General features: G+C 43.3%; 1 protein-coding gene across 9 annotated transcripts; it reads right to left on the reverse strand.

Annotated features, from left to right (window-relative positions):
* Positions 1 to 1,787: 1,787 nt before the first annotated feature.
* Positions 1,788 to 20,566, reverse strand: LOC109867008 (cyclic nucleotide-gated cation channel beta-1). 9 transcript variants are annotated; one of them, XM_031801946.1, is made up of 22 exons: positions 20,310 to 20,528; positions 17,441 to 17,732; positions 14,610 to 14,643; positions 13,594 to 14,297; positions 12,443 to 12,620; positions 12,179 to 12,196; positions 10,831 to 10,929; positions 10,337 to 10,491; positions 8,374 to 8,535; positions 7,689 to 7,897; positions 7,474 to 7,524; positions 6,682 to 6,768; positions 6,455 to 6,519; positions 6,120 to 6,242; positions 5,889 to 6,030; positions 5,532 to 5,691; positions 5,333 to 5,430; positions 5,147 to 5,230; positions 4,853 to 4,971; positions 4,593 to 4,739; positions 4,330 to 4,507; positions 1,788 to 4,228 (listed from the first exon to the last, which is right to left on the reverse strand). In XM_031801946.1, the coding sequence occupies exons 4-22, from the start codon at positions 13,832 to 13,834 to the stop codon at positions 4,004 to 4,006; spliced, it is 2,541 nt and encodes an 846-aa protein (XP_031657806.1). In that variant the 5' UTR covers positions 13,835 to 14,297; positions 14,610 to 14,643; positions 17,441 to 17,732; positions 20,310 to 20,528; the 3' UTR covers positions 1,788 to 4,003. The 9 variants fall into 9 exon arrangements, with proteins under 9 accessions (XP_031657806.1, XP_031657805.1, XP_031657803.1 ...); XM_031801945.1 differs by having other exon boundaries at positions 14,432 to 14,643; XM_031801943.1 differs by having other exon boundaries at positions 13,594 to 14,643; positions 20,452 to 20,566.
* Between the last annotated feature and the right edge of the window lie 4,862 nt (positions 20,567 to 25,428).

Below are 25,428 nucleotides of genomic sequence, written 5' to 3' on the forward strand. Positions count from 1 at the left end.
TACATTATTTTCTTTAGGAATGTAGTGAAGTAGAAGTAAAAGTTGTCAAAAATATAAATAGTAAAGTACAGATACCCCCAAAAAACGACTTAAGTAAAAATACTTTAAAGTGTTACTTAAGTACTTTACACCACATCAATGCATTCAGATTTGCTGCATATAGAAAGGTTGGTTGTTTAGCATAACGGGTGTGCCTAATCCTGAATTCTGATTGGTTAAAACCACATTCCAGCCAGTGTCTATTCCACTAGTTGCCACCATCTAAATCTATGGGGTTAAAATGCCTATTTGTTACATCTGACTGTGCAATCCATCAGCCCAGCCAGGCAATTTTATAAACTTGATCTCCACAATAAAAAGCTTATAGACATCATCTCTCATTTCTTTTAGACTAGCATTTCGTTTTCAACAGCAGAGATTTGTATAACCTTGCCATCTGTCTCTCCTACATTTGCAACATTGTTTCAATATTGAATTTTGATCTCCAGCTGAAATCTCCTGCTGTCCCATAGTAATGTCTTCGGGACGAGACAGACAGGCAGGCAGCGTTTGTCATCCAGTCAAAACGTTTTCTATGCCAGGCAAAATCACGCCTCATTAGCTTAGCTCATTGTTATGGATGTATCACAAAAAAATGTCACTAGAAAACAACAAACAAATGTAAACGGAAAACACCCCAGCTACTTTGCTGTTATTTTTGCTGCACTTTTTGACGTGACTGTAAGTTAGCCATAGTTGGCTAGCTAGCAAGCAAGGGATAAGAATGTTGCCAGCCAATATGGCAATGGAACATTTAGAATGAACAGCTTTGCACACTCTTGTCATTCTCTCAATCAGCTTCTTGAGGTAGTCACCTGGAATTAATTTAAATTAACAGGTGTGTCTCCTTAAAAGTTAATTTGTGGAATTTCTTTCCTTGTTAATGCGTTTGAGCCAATCAGTTGTGTTGTGAGAAGGTAGGGGTGGTATTTAACTTTTTTTTTACTAGGCAAGTCAGTTAAGAACAAATTCTTATTTTCAATGACGGCCTAGGAACAGTGGGTTAACTGCCTGTTCAGGGGCAGAACGACAAATTTGTACCTTGTCAGCTCGGGGATATGAACCAACACACCTCCAGGCTGTGTAAGGGCAAATTTTTGCAACCTTTCGGTTATTAGTCCAACGCTCTAACCACTAGGCTACCCTGCCGCCCCTTGGGACTATCATTTGTTTTTCAACAGGACAATGACCCAACACATCTCCAGGCTGTGTAAGGGCTGTTTTACCAAGAAGGAGAGTGATGGAGTGCTGCATCAGATGACCTAGCATCCACAATTCCCCGACCTCAACCAAATTGAGATGGTTTGGGATGAGTCGGACCGCAGAGTGAAGGAAAACCAGCCAACAAGTGCTCAGCATATGTGGGAACTGCATCAAGACTGTTGGAAAAAACATTCCAGGTGAAGCTGGCTGAGAGAATGCCAAGTGTGCAAAGCTGTCAAGGCAAATGTGGGCTATTTGAAGAATCTCAAATATAAAATATATTTGGTTACTATATGATTCCACGTGTTATTTCATAGGTTTTATGTCTTCACTATTATTCTACAATGTAGAAAATAGTAAACAATCCAAAGTGTTAATCCCTCGAAGCCGGTGTTCTGAGGATATATTGGCACGGTTTGTCAGCCCTCGACTTTATCTCGGGCCTAACAACACCGTGCCAATATATCCTCCAAACGCCGGCTTCTCGGGCATTATCACTTAAACAAAATCAACTCCTGCGCAACTTTGAGGCAAAACAGACGCGGTTGGCTTAAATTGTTGACAATGTAAACTATATTGTCTCCAATGTTTATTGAAAACATAAATATATTTGCACAATGAGCATTTGATAACTGTTGTTGGTTAGCTAGGTAGTGAATTTGAGCCATATTAGCATTGACATGAAATCAGCCAAAACAAGACATGGCATCAAGAACAAGATGAAACAGGTCACTCGCGATTATCCACATGGCAGTTTCTTGTCATTGTTGGTAGCTACCTGGCGATCCAGAATCACAACAACTCATGGACTTCTGCCCCATTGAAGCGTGAACATCGTTAGCTAACCCATCTATTAAAAGCAGGTGTATCACAAAAGTTTTTTTCTCAGCATCTGTTGCATGACAGCTTTTGTCACCTACACCATATACACAAAGAATGTAATCAACTACTAACATAACAATATTCACATACAAGCTACACATTGTCTGGCAGTTTCGGTAGCTGGTTTATAGACCCTATGTATTCCATTGGTGAATTTAGGATCTATACAATTATGTTACACCTTGCATTGCTTCCTGAAAAACTACATTCAGGGGTTTATGTATTTTCCTATTTACAAAATTTTGAAAACAGAATTTGGTTAACAGTATGATTAAAAAGTATATCCAACAGATAAGAAAACCTCTAACTTAAAAACATGTACTGTTCATGTATAAATTGTGGACATGAGTCGTCTTCTGATCTGTCAAGTTAGTAATTTTTTAAATAATAAAACAGTCATTTTAAACATACGTGTCATTTTAAACATACCCATCAGTGTCAAAAGCTGTTGTAACTGTCATTTGTTCAGCTAAATTCAAAATTATTTTATAAGGTATAGCTGCCGACTAAAAGTACATCTTTGATTGTCTGGCATGGTGAACTCATGATTGACAGTTTACCAGTCTTGATTAAATTATTAGCTGCACTTCTACCTTTCTGCATACAAAACAATATGTACATTGACAAGCTGACCATTGTAAAAATTGTACACTCATTTCAACATGAAAAATATATACATCATTGACCCATTCACCCCAGGAACACTATCAAGGGCCATGAAAAATAAGGCAATAATAACATTCCTTTGAACAAAACTATAAATAACTGGTCATCTTTACAAAACGTAAACATTTCAAAATCTTTCCTCAGCTTCCAACATTTTTATAGTATTTCCCATTCACACTCACTGAATGAATACATTTTAAAAAAGGAATAAAATGAACAAAAACTAGGGTTTAGAAGGCATTTGTTTTTCCGAAAACAGACAGAACAGAAGACTTGGAGAGGACCTCCCCCACACACACAGCTGTACCCTGGGTGACCACCTTGTCATACCCCTGATGAGATGATGTCTGTGTCAATTATTGCTGATTGGTACATTTACCTCTGGGATTGTAAACACAAACATATACTGCAATATCAAAGACATCAGTTTAGCACCCGTTTCTCCATCCCTGTGGAATTAGGTCACCTAGGCCCTATACACTGAGTATACAAAACAATATTAAGAACACCTGCTCTTTGCATTACATAAACTGACCAGGTGAATCCAGGTGAAAGCTATGATCCCTTATTAAATCCACTTCAATCAGTGTAGATGAAGAGGAGGCAACAGGTTAAAGGATTTTTAAGCCTTGAGACAATTGAGACATGGATTGTGTATTTGTGCCTTTCAGATTATGAATCGGCAAGACAACATATTTAAGTGCCTTTGAACGGGATATGGTAGTAGATGCTGGGCGCACCGGTTTGTGACAAGAACTGCAACACTGGGTTTCAAACTCAACAGTTTCCCGTGTGTATCAAGAATCGTCCACCACCCAAAAGACATCCAGCCAACTTGACACAACTGTGGGAAGCATTGGAGTCAACAGTGGCCAGTATCCCTGTGGAATGCTTTCGACACCTTGTAGAGTCCATGCCATGAGAAATTGAGTCTGTTCTGAGGGTGAAAGGGGGCAGTTGAACTCAATATTAGGAAGGTGTTCCAAATTTGGTAAACTCAGTGTACTGAGTATCAAAGGGTTAGCTAAAAGAAGAGTCTATGGGTATAAAGAAACAGAAACTGGGTCTGTGACTCTTGAGACATAATTGGATGATCTTTAGGAACCATGGCTCTTCTCTCTCTGGTCTCCCTCTCTGCAGTAGAGTACAGAGGGACATAAAAGTGCATCCCTTTCTCCACATGAAGACAGCTTTTAAAGCTTTTGGAGACAACTCATGCCTTTCTCTTTTCTTTCTTCTTCCCACTCTCTCCTGCAACTTCTCCCTCCACTTGGCCCTGCTCCTTGGAGAGTGTCTCATCTCTGTGACAATGGGAGACGGGGCAGAGCAGCGTGGAGCTGTCTAAGGTTGGTGACATGGCGTCAGCCTTGCGCTCTGGGTCCAGACTGGAGACTGGAGAGACTGGGGACAAGGGAGGCAGGGAGGAGGACATGGAGGGCTGTGGGGAAACTTGGGAGGTTAGCTCATTCAGAGCATACAAGTGTGTGTGTAGATAATGTGGGTGTTTAAATTTTTATTTTTTTACAGCAAATGCCATACCTGTAGAGAAACGCTGGATTTGTTGATCTTCTCCTTAATCTTGGCGAGGGTCCCTTTGAGGCCTGTTTTCTGATGCGCCACATCCAGAGCAGCTTTGAATAGCTTGGGCGTGACTGTTCGAGGAGGGATCACCTGGGCCGGCTCCTTCGGAGGCTTCTTATCTTTAGTGAGCATCTTCCTGATTCCGGAAACAACAAACAATCACAAACTCTTATACACGAAAAATGGTGAACTGAATAGTAGTCTTTATTCCCCTGTCTAACCTGGCCTTCTTGCGGAGCAGCTTCTGGGACTCGGGGTAATGCACTAGAATCTCATTGAGGTCCTTCTTGTCCAGGATGAACAGGTTGGCGAAGCCATGAGCCACCACGTTTGCTGTTCTCCTGTTCCCTCCACCAACTGCCAGCAAGCTTTCAACCCAAAGAGAAGAAATCCAACTAGAAAAAGTACATTTCCTGAAGAAAATGTGTGTGCTTGCTTCAGTGAAACAAAGAGCATACGTCAGACCTGACATCATGCTCACCTGATTTCCCCAAACACTGATCCCGCCCTCAGTGTGACAAACACAGTCTTCCCATCTGGCCCGCCCACCACCTGCACCTCTCCGGCTTTGATGATGTACATTTCCCGCCCAACTTCACCCTGAAACACAGAGCGACAGTCAGACATCTCCTGCTCTTAACAGTTTACCTTACACAAAGAAGACGCAGAGTGCATACAAACTACACATTAAATACATTCAAACAGAGAAGCACGCTCGCGCACACGCGCATGCACGCGGACACAAACAAGCGAGATAGGTGGCTTTAACCTTTACCTTTTTGCAGACATAGTCCCCTGGGAGGTAAACAACAGACCTCAGTCTCTTCAGCATGTCAAATATCATCTGTCTATCGCAACCCTGAGAGGGAGAAGTAGGGCTGAGTGAGAACTACAGAGAGATAGAGCTTGTCAAATCTTCTGTGTTCTGAGACAGCCTGAAGAGGCCCTAAGACTTACGCACCTGGAAGAGAGACACTTTACTGACAATGTCATAGTTGACATCCACAGCGATGTCCAGCCTCATCTTGTCTGGGAGCTGAACCAGAAGCTCCTGTTCATCTGTATAGAGACAGACACAAATAGAGAGTAAACACAACGTAACACAAGGCAATGCAGCACAATGCAACAAAACAACACAGCACAAAGTAACATGTGCCTACCCAGCATGCCCTGGGACTGCCAGGTGTAGTTGTACCAGGTTTTAACCCGGTTCTGCACGTCTTTAGGGATACGGTAGGAGGCCATGTATTTGACAGTGTTGTCCATGCATGCTCTGTAGTACGTCTGTCCTGCTGTGGCTGCACCAACCACATCTCTCATCTGAAAGAAACGGTCATTGGCCAATCAGGAGTTGACACTAATCACAACAGCCAACACTATAATTAGCTTATAATAGAACAGATGTTCAGATAATGATTCAGAGCTAGATAACAAGTAGTAGTCTTATCAATCAACAAATCTAGATATTTCATCCTTAAACCCATGATCATATTGCTATTGGTAATGTGGTAACCAACCTGTCCAATCATGATGGAAAAGGCAAACACTCCAACAAAGTAGTTTATGAGCTGAAAGATGATTTCAAAGAGCGTTGTGGGGTCCGGCAGTCCACCAATGGTGATTAGGGTCTTCACAGCAAAGTAGTAGCAGCGGATGTAACTGAAAAACATGATTGCAGGGACAATTCAATGATAGTGTGAAGGTATGATTATGATGAATATAAGTTTATTGAAGGTGAATCCTCACACCTGTTGCCCTGTCCGTCATAGACCCACTGCGTGGAGCCCAGACCTTCATACGCAGAGCCCCAGTAGTACAGACAGGCATTACAGTGCAGGCAGTACAGCAGGTAGGTGGTGGTCCGGATCACTCTGATCAAACCAGACAGAAGGAGAGAGAGAGTGGCTTTTACATACTGAGCTGCCCCTCATGTCTCTAAGAAAGACCAGGGCCTGAGTCTCAGAATAGGAGTGCTTATCTAGGATCAGGTCCCCCTGCCCATATAATCCTATTAATTGTGACCTGAGCATGATGATGCAGATAAAATACTGTGCTAAAAATGTAACAAGTTGATTGTGCTCACCTGTAAACGTAGGCTTTGGTAAGGATGCCCTCAAGACGGTCGTTGAACTCAAAGAAAGACATTATCTGGAGAATGGAGGAAAGATGACATTTTAATTGCTGTCTGAATAGCAGTCTGAATAACATGATGGTATGTTTCACAGTAGCCAGCAATTGTCCGATTAACAAATCACCCTTATTAGTGAACTTATTTCATTGTAGACCACACAGGTAGCAGGTAAGCTTTACTTTTAGTAGTCGTGGGAAGCGGAGGAGTGGGTTGATCCCAGTTTTAAAATAGAACAACTCCAGTGGAACAAGACTCATGACATCCATCTGTAACCCAGAGAAACACAGTCAGAGACATGGTCTGTAAATAAACTGACATCATCACATGGCTAAAAAACATATTTCTCAAAGCTATTCAGTAGTAAGTAGCGTGAGGCAGTTTCTGTAGCGTGAGGCAGCTTAATGTACAAGTACACACCCTGGGCAGGACGCTAGTCTATCACAGGGCCTTACCCCAAAACTATCTCCTTAATGCTGAGTGCCAAGCAGAGACTCATCAGGTCCCATATTTACAGTCTTTGGTATGACTCAGCCAACTAGAAGGCTAACTAGAAGGCCACGGAATAGTCATTCAGTAGTGAACACTGCAAAATCATTTTCGGGAGAGACGAAGGTTGAAAGTCATGCGTCCTCCGATACACAACCCAACCAGCCGTACTGCTTCTTAACACAGCGCGCATCCAACCCGGAAGCCAGCACTTGGCAACCTTGGTTGCCAACTGCGCCCGGCCCGCCACAGGAGTCGCTGGTGCGTGATGAGACAAGGACATCCCTACCGACCAAGCCCTCCCTAACCCGGACGACGCTAGGCCAATTGTGCGTCGCCCCACGGACCTCCCGGTCGCGGCCGGTTTCGACAGAGCCTGGGCGCGAACCCAGGGACTCTGATGGCACAGCTGGCGCTGCAGTACAGCGCCCTTAACCACTGCGCCACCCGGGAGGCCGCAAAATCATTTTCAAGTGAAACCTTACCTTGAACCGGAAGGTTTTCATGTAATTCACTCTCATGTCCTTTTTGTCAAACTGCAATGAGAACAAACAAAAAACACATACATCAATGATTTTGACACGTGTATTCCTGTGTGTGTATCTGGAAAATATATTTGAGATGTAACCCCTCGTCTGGCAACATGGTCTCATTAGAATGCCAAAATAGGGACATTTCACAATTGTAGTCTCAATCTCACCACTATGTCTCCACTGCGGACAAACTGCAGGCGGGGCTGGAAGACCAGGATGTCCAGGATGTAGATGAGGTCACAGAGATAGTCAGTGACTAGCCACAGGTAGATGTTACTGGGTGTCTGGTAGGGGAAGGCCCAGCGCACCGGGATAAGCCACATGTTCCAGTTCCACGCCAAGGTGACGAAAAACAGCCACAGCACATAGACCAGATCTAGAGAGAGAGATGCATCATCCCCATAAAGCAAAAGAAAGAGCAGGTATGACAAAGATCAACAAATTAGGTCACTAACGTAGCCAAACTAACGTTCAGATCAAAGCAGGAGGTTGTGACTAGTTACCACAGCCACAAAGTCATAATTATGGCTAAACCCCACCTATTTCTACAATTTCTCTTCTTAAAATCTTATTTTAAACCTAACCTTAACCACACTGCTAACCTTGTCTATTCTTAACCTTAAATTAAGACCAAAAAGCAAATGTCTGTTTTCAGGAATTTTTACAATGTAGCCAATATTGACTGTGGGTGTGGTAACTAGTGACAACCATCAGGAGATGACAAAATTGGAGTAGAAAAAGTAATAGAGAAGGAGGAGGGAATAATACAAGAATAGGAGGAGGAAAGCAGGGGGAAGAGAGGAGGGTTAAAGGAGGAGGAGATAGTGAATGCATGGCGGAGGGGGAGCTCACTGGTGAAGGGGTCGATGCTAGCGGGGAAGCGGTAGTGCAGCAGAGCTCTGATCCAGCGAGGAGGCATCACCTTGCAGCATAATCTGGGTTGCTGCTCCTCTATCTCCTCCTCCTTCGGCTCCTCTGGAGGCGCAGGAGGTGGTGTTGGAGCTCTCGCAGGGGCTGCAGGTGAAAGAGCAGAGGAGAGTCACGGGTCAGAGGTGAAAGGTCGGGTTAAAGAGGTCGTTGGCCACAGCTGTGCTGATGCAGCTCACCTGTATGTGAGCGGACGGTCCGAGTTTTGATATGTGCGTTTGCACCTGGAAATAAAAGGTATTGTAACCCTTCACTTGAAAAAGAAAAAGGAGAGCCTCACACTCTAGGAGCTCAGATGCAATAATTTTATAACCAACATTTTGAGAGCCAAGCTGTTTTCAGTGTACAATGACAAACACTGCGGGTCACTAGTTTATATATACTGAACAAAAATATAAACGCAACATGTAAAGTGTTGGTCCCATGTTTCATGAGCTGAAATAAAATATGTTCCATACACACAAAAAGCTTATTTCTCTCAAATTTTGGGTACAAATTTGTTTACATCCCTATTAGTGAGCATGTCTCCTTTGCCATGATAATCCATCCACCTGACAGGTGTGGCATATCAAGAAGCTGATTAAACAGCATGATCATTACACAGGTACACCTTGTGGTGGGGACAATAAAAGGCAGTTTTGTCACAACACAATGCCACAGATGTCTCAAGTTAAGGGAACGTGCAATTGGCATGCTGACTGCAGGAATGTCCACTAGAGTTGTTGCCAGATAATTTAATGTTAATTTATCTACCATAAGCCGCCTCCAATGTCGTTTTAGAGAGTTTGACCGTACGTCCAACCAGTCAAACAACCGCAGATCACGCGCAGCCACGCCAGCCCAGGACCTTCACTTCCGGCTTCTTCACCTGCAGGATTGTCTGTGACCAGCCACACGGATAGCTGATGAAACTGATGAGTATTTCTGTCTGTAATAAAGCCCTTTTGTGGAGAAAAACTAATTCTGATTGGCTGGGCCTGGCTCCCCAGTGGGTGGGCCTATGCCCTCCCGGGCCCACCCATGGCTGCACCCCTTCTCAGTCATGTGAAATCCATAGATTAGGGCCTAAATAATTTATTTGACTTATTTCCTTATGTGAACTGTAACTCATTCAAATTATTGTATGTTGTGTTTATATTTTTGTTCAGTATAGTTTGAAAGGAACACACACAGGTGTCTGTAATCATGGCTGGCTGTTGCTTGATTTCATTGGTTGATTTAGAAATATAAATAGAACATATAAAAAGCATGAATGGTTAACATAAGATTATAGATATCATTTGGCTACATAGGCCTACAAACATTATTTACAATGGATAGCAAAAACACAATCACAAGAATGGCTTCAGATCAAAGTCTACGCCGAGACCGAAGGGAGCAAGGGTTTTTAAATCAAAGATCCAGGCGGCCTCTCGTTTTAACAATAAATTCTCAAGGTCACTTCCTCTTCTAGGAAGGGTGACGTATTAGATGCCGAAATAGCGAAGGGACAAAATATAGAATGGTTAGCTTCCAAAAAGTGGTCCGCAACTGGGTACGTCAAGTTCTTGCACCTAACTGTAACCCTTCACAACAGGTGTCTTTCTTAGTCATGGAACGAATGAGGTTGCTTCGTAATTCAAGACAACTGATACAGTTCAGTCCCTTGTGTATCTACTGTGTTGCATTCTAACAGTGTGTAGATTACTGCTGCCTGTCAGGTTTTTAAGAAAATTTAACTACAAGTATTGGGAGTATTAGTATTTCTTCTTTTTTTTGCTCCCTTGTTGCTAGCATTGTCAAAATCAGGCCCATTGTCTGTAAGCCATGTGTGTTTTTGTGGCATGCGTTGGACATTGGACATTGAGCACATGACCAGACCTGAGTGTAACTGTTATGCGTTACCCACAGGCAGTTGGACTGTCATCATCAGAGTGATCTGGGTCTATGAGTTTCTCTTTGGCCCTTTCTGTCCTCTCCTTAAACATCTTGACCAGTTCCTGTAGGCGCTCATTCACCACGTAGCTGGCCTGGCTAGCGGAAGATGCAGGGCGCTCCTTTAGCCTTCAAACACAAAACATCCATAGGTAATTAACACACACACACACGAAACAGTTTCCCTGAAACCACACATCAATGTTATTTTGAAGTGAATATAACAACACTTGTGTTGGTGTGAATAAAAGCACAGTGAAAATGGAAAATGTCTCCCGTACACACATTTTTATCTCTGCAGCTTTATTGTGCCTGAATTTCAGTCAATATGACCGTTCTCAAGACATTCACTGATAGTATAAGAAAGGCTATTCTGACCACATTGTCGATACCCAACGACTAACACATTTTGTGCAGTAGACATATGTAGCTAGCTAACAGTTGTGATGTGGAGGTATCCGTATTCACCCATCGTCTCCACTAAGGATGCTGGACTGGCTAGGCCATGCCCTCACTGCGATCTCCATCTCCTCTTCATCCTCCTCACTCTGAGAGTACAACTTCTTTCTGTGGAGGGGAGGCAGGGAATTACACTGTAGCAGTGCCTGATACACAGACAGTTGGAAAAACTAAGGCTGCTATCATTTGGAACCTGCTCTGTTATTAGAGTGCTCCCTGTAGTCTTGGCCTTACCACAGAGCATTACAGTTTACACAGGAAGGGAATAGCAGTATAAGGAATACAGTATGGAACATGGTGAAATTATGTTGTCTGAACATTCAACACAAATCTCATGTACACTGAATGAGGCCCTGAACAATATTGAGCATCAGCTTTTTCAAGCAGTATACATTTTTACAGAGAACCACACAGGTTAGGAAGGGGTGAAGGAGTGAGGATGCAGTAAGGGTGATGTAACGATGTACGCTGAGAGTCGGGAAGCAAATTCAGGGAGTGAATGCATTTAATTAATAAATGAACAAAACAAGAAACACAAACAGCGCACGGACATGAAACAGCAACAATGATGACTGGGGAAGAAACCAAAGGGAGTGACATATAAAGGACAGGTAAATCAAGGAGGTGATGGAGTCCAGGTGGGTGTCATTATGCGCGTAAACGCTGGTGACAGGTGTGCGCCGTGACGAGCAGCCTGGTCACCTAGAGGCCAGAGAGGGAGCACACGTGACAGGTGAATTTCTGATGATGGGATGAATGTTGATGGTTGGATGGATCCTTGATGTGACAATGATTACACATCTTACATATTGGTCCAGATATTCTTGGGTTTCTTCTCACTAGGTCAGTCCATGGTTCCATCAACAGGGGCAGGGAAGTATGTGTGAGAAACAGAATGAGATGGGAGAGGTAGAGAATCACAATGACAACAACAATCACTAACAGCATTCATACAATTAGTCACAGACGGAACACACCAGATGACAGGTTGAAGATAGTGCAAGATACTCTTGTTGTACTTACTTATCCATTTATTGCACTTACTATTGACATGACTCGCAGCGGTATCAGACTACAGAACAGACACATAACAACAGAAAACAGCACAAGATAGAACAGCACAGCAACACAACACAATAAAACAGAGCAGAGCAAAAGACTACAAACATAGATGAACATTAGATGCATAGATAGATGCTAATGAGAGACAGACAGTAGATGGAGAAGTAAAGGGACACTAAACACTGTCTAAAGAGGTTAGGGGGTGTGGGGGGGGGCTTTCAATCAACAAAATAAAATACAAATACAGTCTATAAACTAAGATGCACTGTATTTTATAGACGTTCTCCATTCTTACTCTTTTTCAGCAACTTTACTGTTGACCAAAGCAATATAGAAGGAAAAAAGAAAACACCAATTTAGAGGATATCAGAGGTTGGGAAATAAATTGCAGTAGTAATAGTAGAATTAAGAGACAGCAGTCATGTGCTTTATATATATATATATATATATATATATATATATATATATATATATATATATATATATATATATATATATATATATATATTTGGACAATATCTTTATGTGGAGGCAATTTCATTTGAGAGTATGCGCTCACCTCTGACGGCTGGTTTTGGACACTCCGGGTACGGTCAGGGTCTTGAAGTTGGAGTCCTGTAGGGTAAGGATTTGGGGAATGTGGTGGCGGTGGTGCTCCCCTCCGCCCCCTCCTCCCTCTCCGCCGGAATCCACATCCTCCACACTGACAGCTGGGTGCACACTGAGCCTGGAGCTCACTGGGGAAGCAACAGGAACACATTGAGTGACTCAACTGTTCTCCAGTGGAACACAGCTAGTAATAAGGCTTATGTACTGTGGTACTCTACACACATATACTAGACCAGTGGTATTCAAAGTTGGGGACTTGACCCCTAGTGAACTGCAGTGGGGTTAAAAAAAACATTAAAAATATTGATTTGTTTTTAGAGGGGTGGACAACAAAAATACAGATTATTGTATGGGTTATTGGTTTCCTTTCATTTTGATAAGAGATTAAAATGCAATGAATTTAAGGTTATTTGTTGGCGTAAAAATCCAAATTTACAGATTTTAAGGCTGTGACATTAGATTTGCTATGGGGTGGGGTCGTGAGAAATTTTTGGGGAAAAAATGGGGTCCCCATTGAAAAGGTTTGAATACCACTGTACTAGACGCTTCGACGCTCTAAGTGTCAACACAAAATAGGACACTACAACTGTCAAATACTCTGGGCGGCAGGTAGCCAAACGGTTAAGAGCGTTGGGCCAGTAACCGTTGGTTCGAATCCCCAAGCTGACTAGGTGAAAAATCTGTTGATGTACCCTTGAGCAAGGCACTTAACTCTAATTGCTCTGGATAAGTGTCTGCAAAATGACAAATGTACTCTCTCTACAATTTTTGTCAGCGCTTCAAGTGCCACTTGAAGGCTTGCCTATCACAAAACAGACAGCTGAAACTATTATAACAAACAAACATACAGAGAACAAACAGACCATTTAAAGCAAGAGCTTCCTCGAGCCACAAGATCCTAAGCTTCTAGGTTTTTCTGAGAAACATGCTACAGTACATACAAAACAGACATGTCACAGACAGAAACAACAACAAAGAACAACTGACTGCAACACAAGCCCAGCAAAACACAGCACAGCATCATAGCAAAGTGTCACAGCACAGGACAGCAACACAGCACTGAACAGAGCAGGATGTCTGTGTGGGCTGCTGCTGAATCACCTGAGGGTAGAGCGGACGTGGGGTCGTCCTCGATGTGGAAGGTGGGGTTGAAAAGCCCTGACAGCTGCCTGGACAGGCTAATGGGTGGCAGGCGGGGGTAGGAGGGCACGTTGGGCATCTCTAGGGTACTGTTGGGGGAGGACAGTGAGGGGCTGCGAGTCGGAGGGTGGTGTTGGAGAGGGACCTGGCGGACCAGGCGGTCCAACTCCAGGTCCCGGTTTTGCTGCTGCTGCTTAGGCATCCTGGGGCTTAAGGCTGTTCAGGCGGTTCTGCACGTTGGTGTAGGACTGTCCCACTCGCTGAGGTAAGTTGTATATCTGGCTGGGAAGATTGGCCAGGGTTTGGGGTAAGCTGGATAACTGCTGGAGTAGGTTGGTGGGTAGACCAGGTAACTGCCGAGGTATTTAAACTTGGAGCTGGTGGGGCAGTTGGGACATCTGTTGGGGCAGTTGAGAGATCTGTTGGGACATTTGGGTGAATGACCGAGAGTACTGGAAGAACTCTGGAAGAGTTCTGGGGGGAGAGAGGGCATTAGCTGGGTGACCTGGGAGGTGAACTGGGAGAGGTTGGTGGGGAGCTGGGGCATGGGGGAAGTTTAGGAGCGGTGATGTACTCTTTCAGCAGGTTATTGAAGCTGTTGAGGCACACAGGCGAGTGAGGGATACGCATGAGACAGCTCTTTACTGCATCGCAGCTGGCAGGGACTGGGAGGAGAGCACAGCACCGTCAGTCAGGCAGCACAAGACAACACTCATCCAAATGAACACTCTGACGTGAGCTTCTTCAGTCACATTGTCTGTCACCAGATAGCACTGTGAGAAAGCATGAATGCACGCACCCAAGCAAAATTCAGGCACACACACGTTGTGGTCACTGCATTCTCTGAAGAGAAAAGATTGGCCAGGTCCATCATGGGACTTACAAACCAAGATAGAAGATATGCATTCAAATGTGATTACAATATTCTCATTTCAAACATAAAAACAGTTGTATTATAATGAGCAAATACTTAATACCACAGTCGCCCTCCTCTACAGTCTTCCACTCCTCCTGCAGAGCCATAGAAGCAGCAGAGGAACAGGAACAGCCATGAGTGACAGAACAACAGCAGGGAATAGCATTTAGTGACAGGTAGTTACCACAGCTGCACAAGCCTCAAGAGAGACAGATAAATGTTGAGTCTTCCCATATGGAAAAGATATAGAAGAACCTAACACAATTGTTCTATGTTCTACCTGGAACTTGTAAGTAATGCATTTGGCAGCAAATACAAATAGAACATTCATAGAATATTCTTGTAATATCTGACTTACAGTTGAAGTCGGAAGTTTACATACACCTTAGCCAAATAAATTTAAACTCAGTTTTTCCCAATTCCTGACATTTAATCCTGGTAAAAAATGCCCTGTCTTAGGTCAGTTAGGATCACCACTTTATTTTAAGAATGTGAAATGTCAGAATAGGAGAGAATGATTTATTTCAGCTTTTATTTATTTCATTACATTCCAAGTGGGTCAGAAGTTTACATACACTCAATTAGTATTTGGTAGCATTGCCTTTAAATTGTTTAACTTGGGTCAAATGTTTTGGGTAGCCTTCCACAAGCTTACCACAATAATTCCTCCTGACAGAGCTGGTGTAACTGAGTCGGGTTTGTAGGCCTCCTTGCTTGCACACGCTTTTCAGTTCTGCCCACAAATTGTCTATGGGATTGAGGTCAGGGCTTTGTGATGGCCACTCCATTACCTTGACTTTGTTGTCCTTAAGCCATTTTGCCACAACTTTGGAAGTATGCTTGGGGTCATTGTCCATTTGGAAGACCCATTGGCGACCAAGCTTTAACTTCCTGACTGATGTCTTTAGATGTTGCTTCAATATATACACAGAATTTTCCATTCTTATGATGCCATCTATTTTGAAGTGCACCAGTCCCTCCTACCGCAAAGCACCCCCAAACATGATGCTGCCACCCCCGTGCTTCCCGGTTGGGATGGTATTCTTCAGCTTGCAAGCCTTTCCAATTTTTCATCTAAACATAACGATGGTCATTCTGGTCAAACAGTTCTATTTCTGTTTCATCAGACCAGAGGACATTTCTCCAAAAAGTACAATCTTTGTCCCCATGTGCAGTTGCAAACCGTAGTCTGGCTTTTTTATGGCGGTTTTGGAGCAGTGGCTTCTTCCTTGCTGAGCGGCCTTTCAGGTTATGTCGATATAGGACCCGTTTTTACTGTGGATATAGATACTTTTGTACCAGTTTCCTCCAGCATCTTCACAAGATCCTTTGCTGTTGTTCTGGGATTGATTTGCACTTTACGTACCGAAGTACGTTCATCTCTAGGTGACAGAACGCGTCTCCTTCCTGAGCGGTATGACGGCTGTGTGGTCCCATGGTGTTTATACTTGCATACTATTGTTTGTACATATGAACGTGGTACCTAGGAAATTGCTCCCAAGGATGAACCAGACTTGTGGAGGTCTATAATTGTTTTTCTGAGGTCTTGGCTGATTTCGTTTGATTTTCCCATGATGTCAAGCAAAGAGGCACTGAGTTTGAAGGTAGGCCTTGAAATATATCCACAGGTACACCTCTAATTGACTCAAATTATGTCAATTAGCCTACCAGAAGCTTCTAAAGCCATTGCATAATTTTCTGGAATTTCCCAAGCTGTTTAAAGGCAGTCAACTTAGTGTATGTAAACGTCTTACCCAATGGATTTATGATAGAGTCAATTATAAGTGAAATAATCTGTCTGTAAACAATTGTTGGGAAAATAACTTGTGTCATGCACAAAGTAGATGTCCTAACCGTCTTGCCAAAACTATAGTTTGTTAACAAGAAATTTGTGAAGTGGTTGAAAAACGAGTTTTAATGATTCCAAACTAAGTGTATGTAAACTTCTGACTTCAAATGTATGTGGGTGGGTAACATTTAGAAATAACAGAAATGTTACATGTACTATATAAAAACTGTGAAGGGGGGGATTTTCCCACCTTGGGGATTCGAACCAGCGACCTTTCAGTTACTGGCCCAATGCTCTTAACCGCTAGGCTACCTGCCACCCCCAAAACATACAAGAGACATGTAAGCTAAGCCTTCTAAGGTCTCATATACATGAGACATACACATTTCAAAGCACTTGCATATAACTGTCTGATGCCATTAACGCACGCAAAGTCACACTTATTGAACAAAGAAGCAAAGTCTGCCGCGAGGAGCAGGAAGGGGGAAAGCAGAAAGAGGAGAAGAGGTGGAAGTGGGAAGGACAGGAGGAGGAGGAGAGGGAGGACAGGAGGAAGACTGGAGAAGGAAGAAGAATATATTTTTGATAGCAGCAGTGACTCTATTTAGGTATTAAGTTGAGATCGCTCAACAATCATTCTCACGATAGCACATTGGTAGTAATCAGTGACAAATATCAAAGATAAGCTGGGCTTGGTTAAAATCCTGGATAGTTGACCAAAGGCATAGCTGTAGATACAGTATATCAACTGTCCAGTAGGAGCCCAGCATTAATATTGTATTTTTCTTACGGTAATTGTCATGTTTTTGTTTTATAATAGTCATAGATGATGTAGACTCATGTATTTTGTCACATATATGTCATACAATGTCCATGTAGGAAAGTGGCCACTCATGTATTCGATTGTGTTTGTCATACAAAGCCAAACATACACCATTTCAATGTTGATATAGAAGATACATGTACAAATCATTATTTGTATCTTACCTGATTCTTACTAGATTTTTGTACAAATAATCTACTTCTGCCATACAAGATTATTATTTTAATTTAATGATTCTTTTCCATATGTGTTATGACGAAAACCATGGCTTTGACATTACCTTGGTAGTGGTGTTAGGTTTGTTGCAGTACTTTGCTTTCTGTGGTTGTTGGGTCACCGGTTCAAGTGCTACTTTGGCGTCCTGGGCCTTTAGTTTAGGTTCAGGCTCTACTGTCTTGAATCGCTCTGGCTCTGGGCTTGAATGAGGGGATGGAGAGGCCCTCTGGGGCTCTGGCTCCTCCTGGGGTTCCTCCGGTTCAATGTCGGGTGATGCAGCCTCTCTGGGCTCTGTCTGAGGGGTACTCTCTGCTGCCTCCACTGGGTCCTCCTCAGCAGGACACACCTGGCACCTACTGTATAGTACAGGTGCAGTTAGGGGCCACATCAAAGAAATGTGCATACAGTGATATGAACAAATAAAAATGAACACAGCATGGGGAAAAAGATAGCGTCATGGTTGCCCCATTATTACAGCGAAAACGGATTTCTTCTAGCCCAACCAGGTCAAAAGATCTGACCTATATATTTCCTACAGAACATTTTTTATCTTCCTATAGCGGATCGCCGGGTTGTCATTAGTTACCACAGCCACAAAATAAAAATGGTCTATATCATAAAAATTCATGAAAACAAAAATGTGCTTTTTGGTCTTCATTGAAAGATGCCCTTAGCAGAAATCGCTCCGGCATTTCCTGGTCGCTGAAATTGTAATAGTTTTCCTAATTTCAGTTTATATGACAAAACAAGCATGTATGTGTAGAGAATCATTGTACCATCTAAACCATTGTAAAATATATTGTCCATAATCAAAAATATTGTACTTTCAGCTGTTTGAAGCTGGTATACAAAACCGAAAGGGAAGGACGCAAAAACGGAACTTAAGCATGGGAAGCATTATGTGGCGTACAGCAGGTCAGCCACCAGGGGGAGACTCGTAGAGGCCTGATGGCAGACAAGAGTACACGTCACGAGGCGATTGTTCCATCTGCTGGACGTGCCAGGTCTCGAGGGGATCTCCGGACAGGACTAATTGGGGCTGATTGGGGATTGTGGAGTAATCAAGGGTTGATTCCTCACCAGCTATACAAGTCCCATAAAGCTGCCAGAAGGGCAGCACACAGGGGAGAGACTGGGGGAGGAAAGGACTGACGTATAGTTGGGGACGGTACCAGAGGTAACAGGAGGGAGTTTAGTTTTAATCCCCACAGGACACAGCAAGACCCGGAGCACCAAGGACGGTATCCCGGAGAGGGTCTCTTGGGGGAGACTATTTCTTTTAGATTATTATTTTAATAAACACCTTTGAAACTGAGCTAATCCTACTCTGTCCGTGTCTGATCTATGAAGCGTTTTGACCCAACCCCTTGGTCTGCCATAATAGAAATAATTTCGAGTCACCCAAAAAGTTACATATTGCAGCTTTAAGGTTAGGCGTATGGTTAACAGTGTTGTTACGGTTAAAGTTAGGTTAAAATCCGATTTTTAAGAAAATAAATGGGCAAGGTTTAGTAATTTGAGACTGTGGTAACTAGTGACGAACGGATCGCCATGTTGTGGGTTGTTCTAAAACTACTCAGTCATGTTACCTCATTGGCTAGCTAGCTAACAGCCTGTTACCTTTACCAGTATATCCAAACATTTGGGGCATAGAAATTAGATCAATACTCATAGCAATGCATGATGCTGCGTTCACATCCTAGTCGGAACTAAGAAACTCCGACTTGCTAACTGGTTGTAGTTATAGAGTACCACATTATGAGTCATAATACCCATATAACCTAGCGGTCAAACAGGGAAGTGGTTCCAATCGTTTTCCACCATTTTTACCATAGGGGATTTTAGAAACACTTAAAATAAGAGCTGTGCACAGTAGGCTTACCCTGGCATGACGTTGTGATAACCGTGTAAATCTCTCTAGGACAACGTGACTTTCATCAATATATTTGCCTGTATTTACCCCCCAAAAATGAATCTGGGTGTAAATGGAGCCGAATATATTGATAAAAGTCACCTTATCCAAGAGAGATTTACATGGTTATCAAAACATCACACCAGGTTCAGCCTACACGAAACACAGCCCTTATTTAATCCCCTATGACGAAAATGAATGGTGGAAAAACTATTGGAACCATTTCCCTGTTTGACTGCTGGGTTTTATGGATATTATGACGCCTCCACTGTGGGGCTCAATACACATGCTGACTAGGATGTGAACACAGCATGAATGACAGATCTCTTGCATGTTGTCATCGCAATACTTTTTAAAGAGACAGTGTACAGTGTAATGCGGTGTAGTATGATTCAATTTTAGTCCTGTATTGACGCTTTGCCTGTTTGATGATTCGTCAGAGGGCATAGTGGGATTTCTTATAGGCTTCCGGGTTAGAGTTCCGCTCCTTCAAAGCGGCAGCTCTACCCTTTAGTTCAGTGCGGATGCTGCCTGTAATCCATGACTTCTAGTTGTGATATGTACGTACAGTCACTGTGGGGACGACGTCATCGATGCACTTATTGATGAAGCCAGTGACTGATTTTCAGATCCTCCTACATTTCATGTGGTGCTCCTAACTTTTTAAAGTTGGGAGCACCAGTGCTTCCAATGAAATTGTTTAATTTATCACAGCAAAATGTTGCTCCCAATGCCTCCCCCCTATAACCGCCATAGGTAGAACAACATGTCACTTGCCAATCTTACTAATACCGTGCATTATCTAATCAACCTAGCTACCAGTTTAGTAGCCAATCAAGAAAATTCAATAGAAGAAATAAGTGTAAAGTTAAACATAAACTAAATATATTTTTCAGACATTTAGTTTGTTGCCAGTACACAGTTAGCAGCGGGTGTATTCAAGGTGTTACATCTGATAGACTACGCATGGTCAAAAACAATTCGCTTGCAATATGGACAAGGCAGGCTTGAGGCTACTCACTTGAACACTCAAGAGATTTCGAGTGCATTCGGTAATAGTTTACCTCCCAAGACTAATCTTTGCGACATTAACGAATCTGTTGTCAAGTCAACGAACGTTTTGCTGTGTTTTAAAGTTTTGAAATAGAGAGAGAATCGTCTACCTCTCAATGGATTCGCTCGAGCCCAAACCTTAGACACCCTTCACCCGCTTCGAAGCGATAAACAGGAAACCCGCTCAGTTACTACGCAACCGTCGAGAGGGGACCAGCGGTTGCCAGGGGAAGCGATGTCGTGGTTATGATTACATCATGATTACATATTTTGTCACATGCACAGGTTCGTTGATGTAGTTGCAGTGTACAGTGAAATACTTAAGCTCCGATCTCCAACAGTGTAGGTGTGAATTAAACAATAAAACAACTATGATAATATATACATATTTACAACTGTGACAATGATACATATACATGTCCATTAGGGTGTAGGCAGGGTAATTGTACATTGAGAAGGGGGGAGAAACATTTAAATGTCCATGGGGGAGCAGCAGAAAGAGGTGGGTGCGTGGGGGGTTAGGAGTAGTGGTGGCTATCCACATTTCTTCAGCCTCCTGTGGTTAAAGAGTCATTGTTGTGCCTTCTTCACATCTGTGTCCTTGTGATTTAACCATTTCAGCTCCTCGGAAATGTGTACGCCAAGGAACTTGAAGTTTTTGACCATCTCTACATAGGCCATGTTGATGAGGATGGGGGCGTGCCCAGCCTGATTCCTCCTGAAGTCTACAATCAGCTCCTTTGTTTTGCTGACTTTGAGGGAGAGGTTGTTTACCTGACACCACAACGTCAGCATTCCTACCTCATCCCTGTAGGCTGTCTCATTGTTTTTGGTAATCAAATCAAATGTTATTTGTCACATGCTTCAAATACTTACCTACAAGCCCTTAACCAACAATGCAGTTCAAGATATCAAGTTAAGAAAATATTTACCTAATAAACTCAAGTAAAAAATAAAATAAATAAATAACACAATAAAATAACAATACCGAGGCTATATACAGGAGATAACGGTACCGAGTCAATGTGCAGGTGGAACAGGTTAGTCAAGGTAATTTGTACATGTAGGCAGGGGGAAATGGACTATGCATTGATAATAAACAGCGAGTCACAGCAGTTTAAAAACAAAGGGGGGGTTATCAATGTAAATAGTCCGTGTGACCTGCGATCAGGCCTACCATTTTTGTGTCGTCAGCAAACTTAATGATGGTGTTGGAGTCGTGCTTGGCCACGCAGTGAACAGGAGTACAGGTGGTCTGCTTAAAACATGTAGGCATTACAGACTTGGTAATCCGTCTGGCCCCGCAGCCTTGTGAATGTTGACCTGTTTAAAGGGCTACTCACATCGGCTATGGAGAGCGTGTGTCACTTATACTCCCTCTCCGGCGTTTAGCTCATCTGGTAGGCCTGTGTCACTGGGCAGCTCGCGGCTGGTTTTCCCTTTGTCGTCCGTAATAGTTTGCAAGCCCTGCCACATCCGGCGAGTGTCAGAGCCGGTGGAGGAGGATTCAATCTTAGTCCTGTATTGACGCTTTGCCTGTTTGATGGTTCGTCGGAAGGCATAGCGGGAATGCTTATAAGCGTCCAGATTAGTGTCCCGCTCCTTGAAAGTGGCAACTCTAGCCTTTAGTTCGGTGCAGATGTTGCCTGTAATCCATGGCTTCTGGATGGGATATGTACGTACGGTCACTGTGGGGACGATGTCGTCGATGCACTTATTAATGAAGCCGGTGACTGAGGTGGTATACTCCTCAATGCAATTGGATGAATACCTGAACATATTCCAATCTGTGCTAACAAAACAGTCCTGTACCGTAGCATCCGCGTCATATGACCACTTCCGTATTGAGCAAGTCACTGGTCCTTCCTGCTTAAGTCTTTTCTTGTAAGCAGGAATCAGGAGGATATAATTATGGTCAGATTTGCCAAATGGATGGTGAGGGAGAGCTTTGTATGCGTCTCTGTGTGTGGAGTAAAGGTGGCCTAGAATTTTTTTCCCTCTGGTTGCACATGTGACATGCTGGTAGAAATGAGGTAAAACGGATTTAAGTTTGCCTGCATTAAAGTCCTCGGCCACTAGGAGCGCTGCTTCTGGATGAGCATTTTCTTGTTTGCTTATGGCCTTATACAGCTCGTTGAGTGCAGTGTTAGTGCAGGCATCGGTTTGTGGCTACAAAAACTATAGATGAAAACTCTTTGGTAGATAGTGTGGTCTACAGTTTATCATGAGGAACTCTACCTCAGGAAAACATTACCTTAATACCTCGCGCACCAGCTGTTATTGACAAATAGACACACAGCTGCACCCCTCATGTTACCAGACGTAGCTGTACTGTTCTGCCAATGTACAGTAAACCCAGCCAGATGAATATTATCAAAGTCGTCGAAACATAAGATATTACAATTAATGTCCCATTGGTAGGATAGTCTTGAGCGGAAATCATCCAATTTATTTTCCAGTAGAACGGATGGTAGAGGCAGGTTGCCCACTCGCCAACATATTCTCACAAGGCACCCCGATCTCTGCCCCCTGTATTTCTGTCTTTTCTTCACATGAATGATGGAGATTTGGGCATGGTCTCGGAGAAGAAGTATATCCTTAATTTCACAACAACACTTCATCGCTGTTCTGATATCCAGAAGCTCTTTTTGGTCATAAGAGACGGTAGCAGCAATATTAATGACAAAATAAGTTACAAACAATGCAAAAAAAATACAAAATAGCACAGTTGGTTAGCAGCCCGTAAAATGGCAGCGATCCCCTCTGGCGCCATTGTATCAGGCCTACTATTGTCGTGTCGTCAGGGAACTTGATGATGTAGTTGGAACTATGTGAGGCCGCACAGTCATGGGTATACATGAGGCGACTGAGGACGCACCCTTGTGGAGCCTCCATGTTGAGGATCAGTGTGGACGAGGTAATGTTGCCTACCTTCACCCCCTGGGGGCAGCCTGTGCTGAGAAGTTCAGTCCCAGGGCTGTAAGCTTTGTGGTGAGCTTAGAGAGCGGTAGGCAAATTGGAGGGTTAAGTGTGTAGGGATGGGAGGAAGTGATGTCTTTGAATAGCATTTCAAAGCACTTCACGATGACGGAATTTAGTGCTATGGGTCAGTAGTCATTCAATTCAGTTACTTCCCTTTTCTTTGGCAGGGGATGATAGTGTACATCTTGACGCAGCCTGAGCTGCTGACAAGCATTTTTCTCTGCTCATACAGGAGTAATAAAGGCCCAGTGCACTAATTTGGCAAAAAACATACACCCCCCAAAAATATATTTTTATATTATTATAATTTTTTGGGTGATTTATCAGGGGGTGCTGCAGCACCCTTACTTCCCGTAGCTATGCTCATGAGGATAAAATCAAAGACAGTACAGTAAAGATAGGCAGAAACTGCTTCTCCAATAGAAATCCCCAATCACACTTCTAGACGATGTCATGGCGACGCTAGCTATCTAAGATCATGCGTCGGAACATGTCACCGGGTCGTGAAGAGGGCACGACAAAGCCTATTCCCCCTCAGGAAACTAAAAGGACTTGGCATGGGTCCTCAGATCCTCAAAAGGTTCTACAGCTGCAACATCGAGAGCATCCTGACTGGTTACATCACTGCCTGGTACGGCAATTGCTCGACCTCCGACCGCAAGGCACTTCAGAGGGTAGTGCGTACGGCCCTGTATATCACTGGGGCAAAGCTGCCTGCCATCCAGAACGTCTACACCAGGCGGTGTCAGAGGAAGGCCCTAAAAATTGTCATAGACTGTTCTCTCTATTACCGCATGGCATGCGGTACCGGAGTGCCAAGTCTAGGACAAAAAGGCTTCTCGACAGTTTTTACCCCCAAGCCATAAGACTCCTGAACAGGTAATCAAATGGCTACCCGGACTATTTGCATTGTGTCCCACCACCCGCCAACCCCTCTTTTCACGCTACTGCTACTCTCTGTTCATTATATATGCATGGTCACATTACCCATATCTACATGTACATACTACCTCAATAAGCCTGACTAACTGGTGTCTGTATATAGCCTTGCTACTCTTATTTTCAAATGTCTTTTTACTGTTGTTTTATTTCTTTACTTAGCCATACACACACACACACATACCTTTTTCGCACTATTGGTTAGAGCCTGTAAGTAAGCATTTCACTGTAAGGTTTACACCTGTTGTATTTGGAGCACGTGACAAATGAACTTTGATTTGATTTGATGTGTAACCTGATCAGGGCATGACAGGGATGAGACAGCCTTTAACTCCCCTCCCACACATGTACAGGCATGTGTAGGAGGGGAGGGACTTCACACGTTTATGGCCAGTTGTCTCTTAAACCATGACCCCAATAAATGTTACATTTAAAATGCTATACAAGTGTAGGGCAGGTGGTTGGAGATAGCCTATGCATTTGTTCTGGAGTAGGCAGGGGACTCTGAGGATGTTAAGCCTGAGTGAAAACTTACTCTGAGTCTTTGTCTTCCTCCAGAATGGCTTCCTGGCTTTGAATGGACAGTTTGATTGATTGGGTATCTTGCATCTGCCTGATGGCCGTCTCAGCTGTGTGTCTGGCCACCCTCTCCGCCATTCGCACCAAATCCACGCAGCCCTGGGTCATCCTGCAGAGATTTGCACATTGCTGGGATATTACTAGTATGTCATATTAAGCTAACTTTATTTAGACAACTTTATTTCTCATTTAACTTACTCCTTTAGACTGAAGGGGGAAAAAATCTGGTTAACCCAATGAGAAGATATGCAACTTCTGTTGGATCACCATAACCAGACAATGTGTAAAATAGTGACTGTGTGTAGACTGCTGTGATATTCTACATAAATTACTTTGAGATATTTGATCTTGTCTGACTCCTTGCTTACCGTTCCTCCATGGTAGCCATAGCTATGCCTTCAGCCTCTTGATGCTCTCTATGAAGGGTGTCCACCAGGCTGTCGGGGTCTCAGCAGCCTCCAGCGATGGGGTACCCACTACTTTGGGTATTTTAGAGACTTTGGGACAAGCAGTCATACAATACGTCACTGTCTGTGTCTGGACTGTTACAACTGATAAGACACCCAGAGTCAACATGGTAATATGAA

This window comes from Oncorhynchus kisutch, linkage group LG22, assembly GCF_002021735.2.
Source record: "Oncorhynchus kisutch isolate 150728-3 linkage group LG22, Okis_V2, whole genome shotgun sequence".
Lineage (NCBI taxonomy): Eukaryota > Metazoa > Chordata > Actinopteri > Salmoniformes > Salmonidae > Oncorhynchus > Oncorhynchus kisutch.

What these genes read in the sequence shown, in the direction of transcription:
- LOC109867008 (XM_031801943.1), bottom strand. Translation starts at nt 13,834, where the DNA reads ATGCCTAAGCAGCAGCAGCAAAACCGGGACCTGGAGTTGGACCGCCTG. An exon ending in TCCGCAGTGGAGACATAGTG is followed by an intron (nt 7,525 to 7,688) that starts GTGAGATTGAGA and finishes TTCTCATTGCAG; the next exon opens with TTTGACAAAAAGGACATGAG. An exon ending in TATGACGGACAGGGCAACAG is followed by an intron (nt 6,031 to 6,119) that starts GTGTGAGGATTC and finishes CATGTTTTTCAG; the next exon opens with TTACATCCGCTGCTACTACT.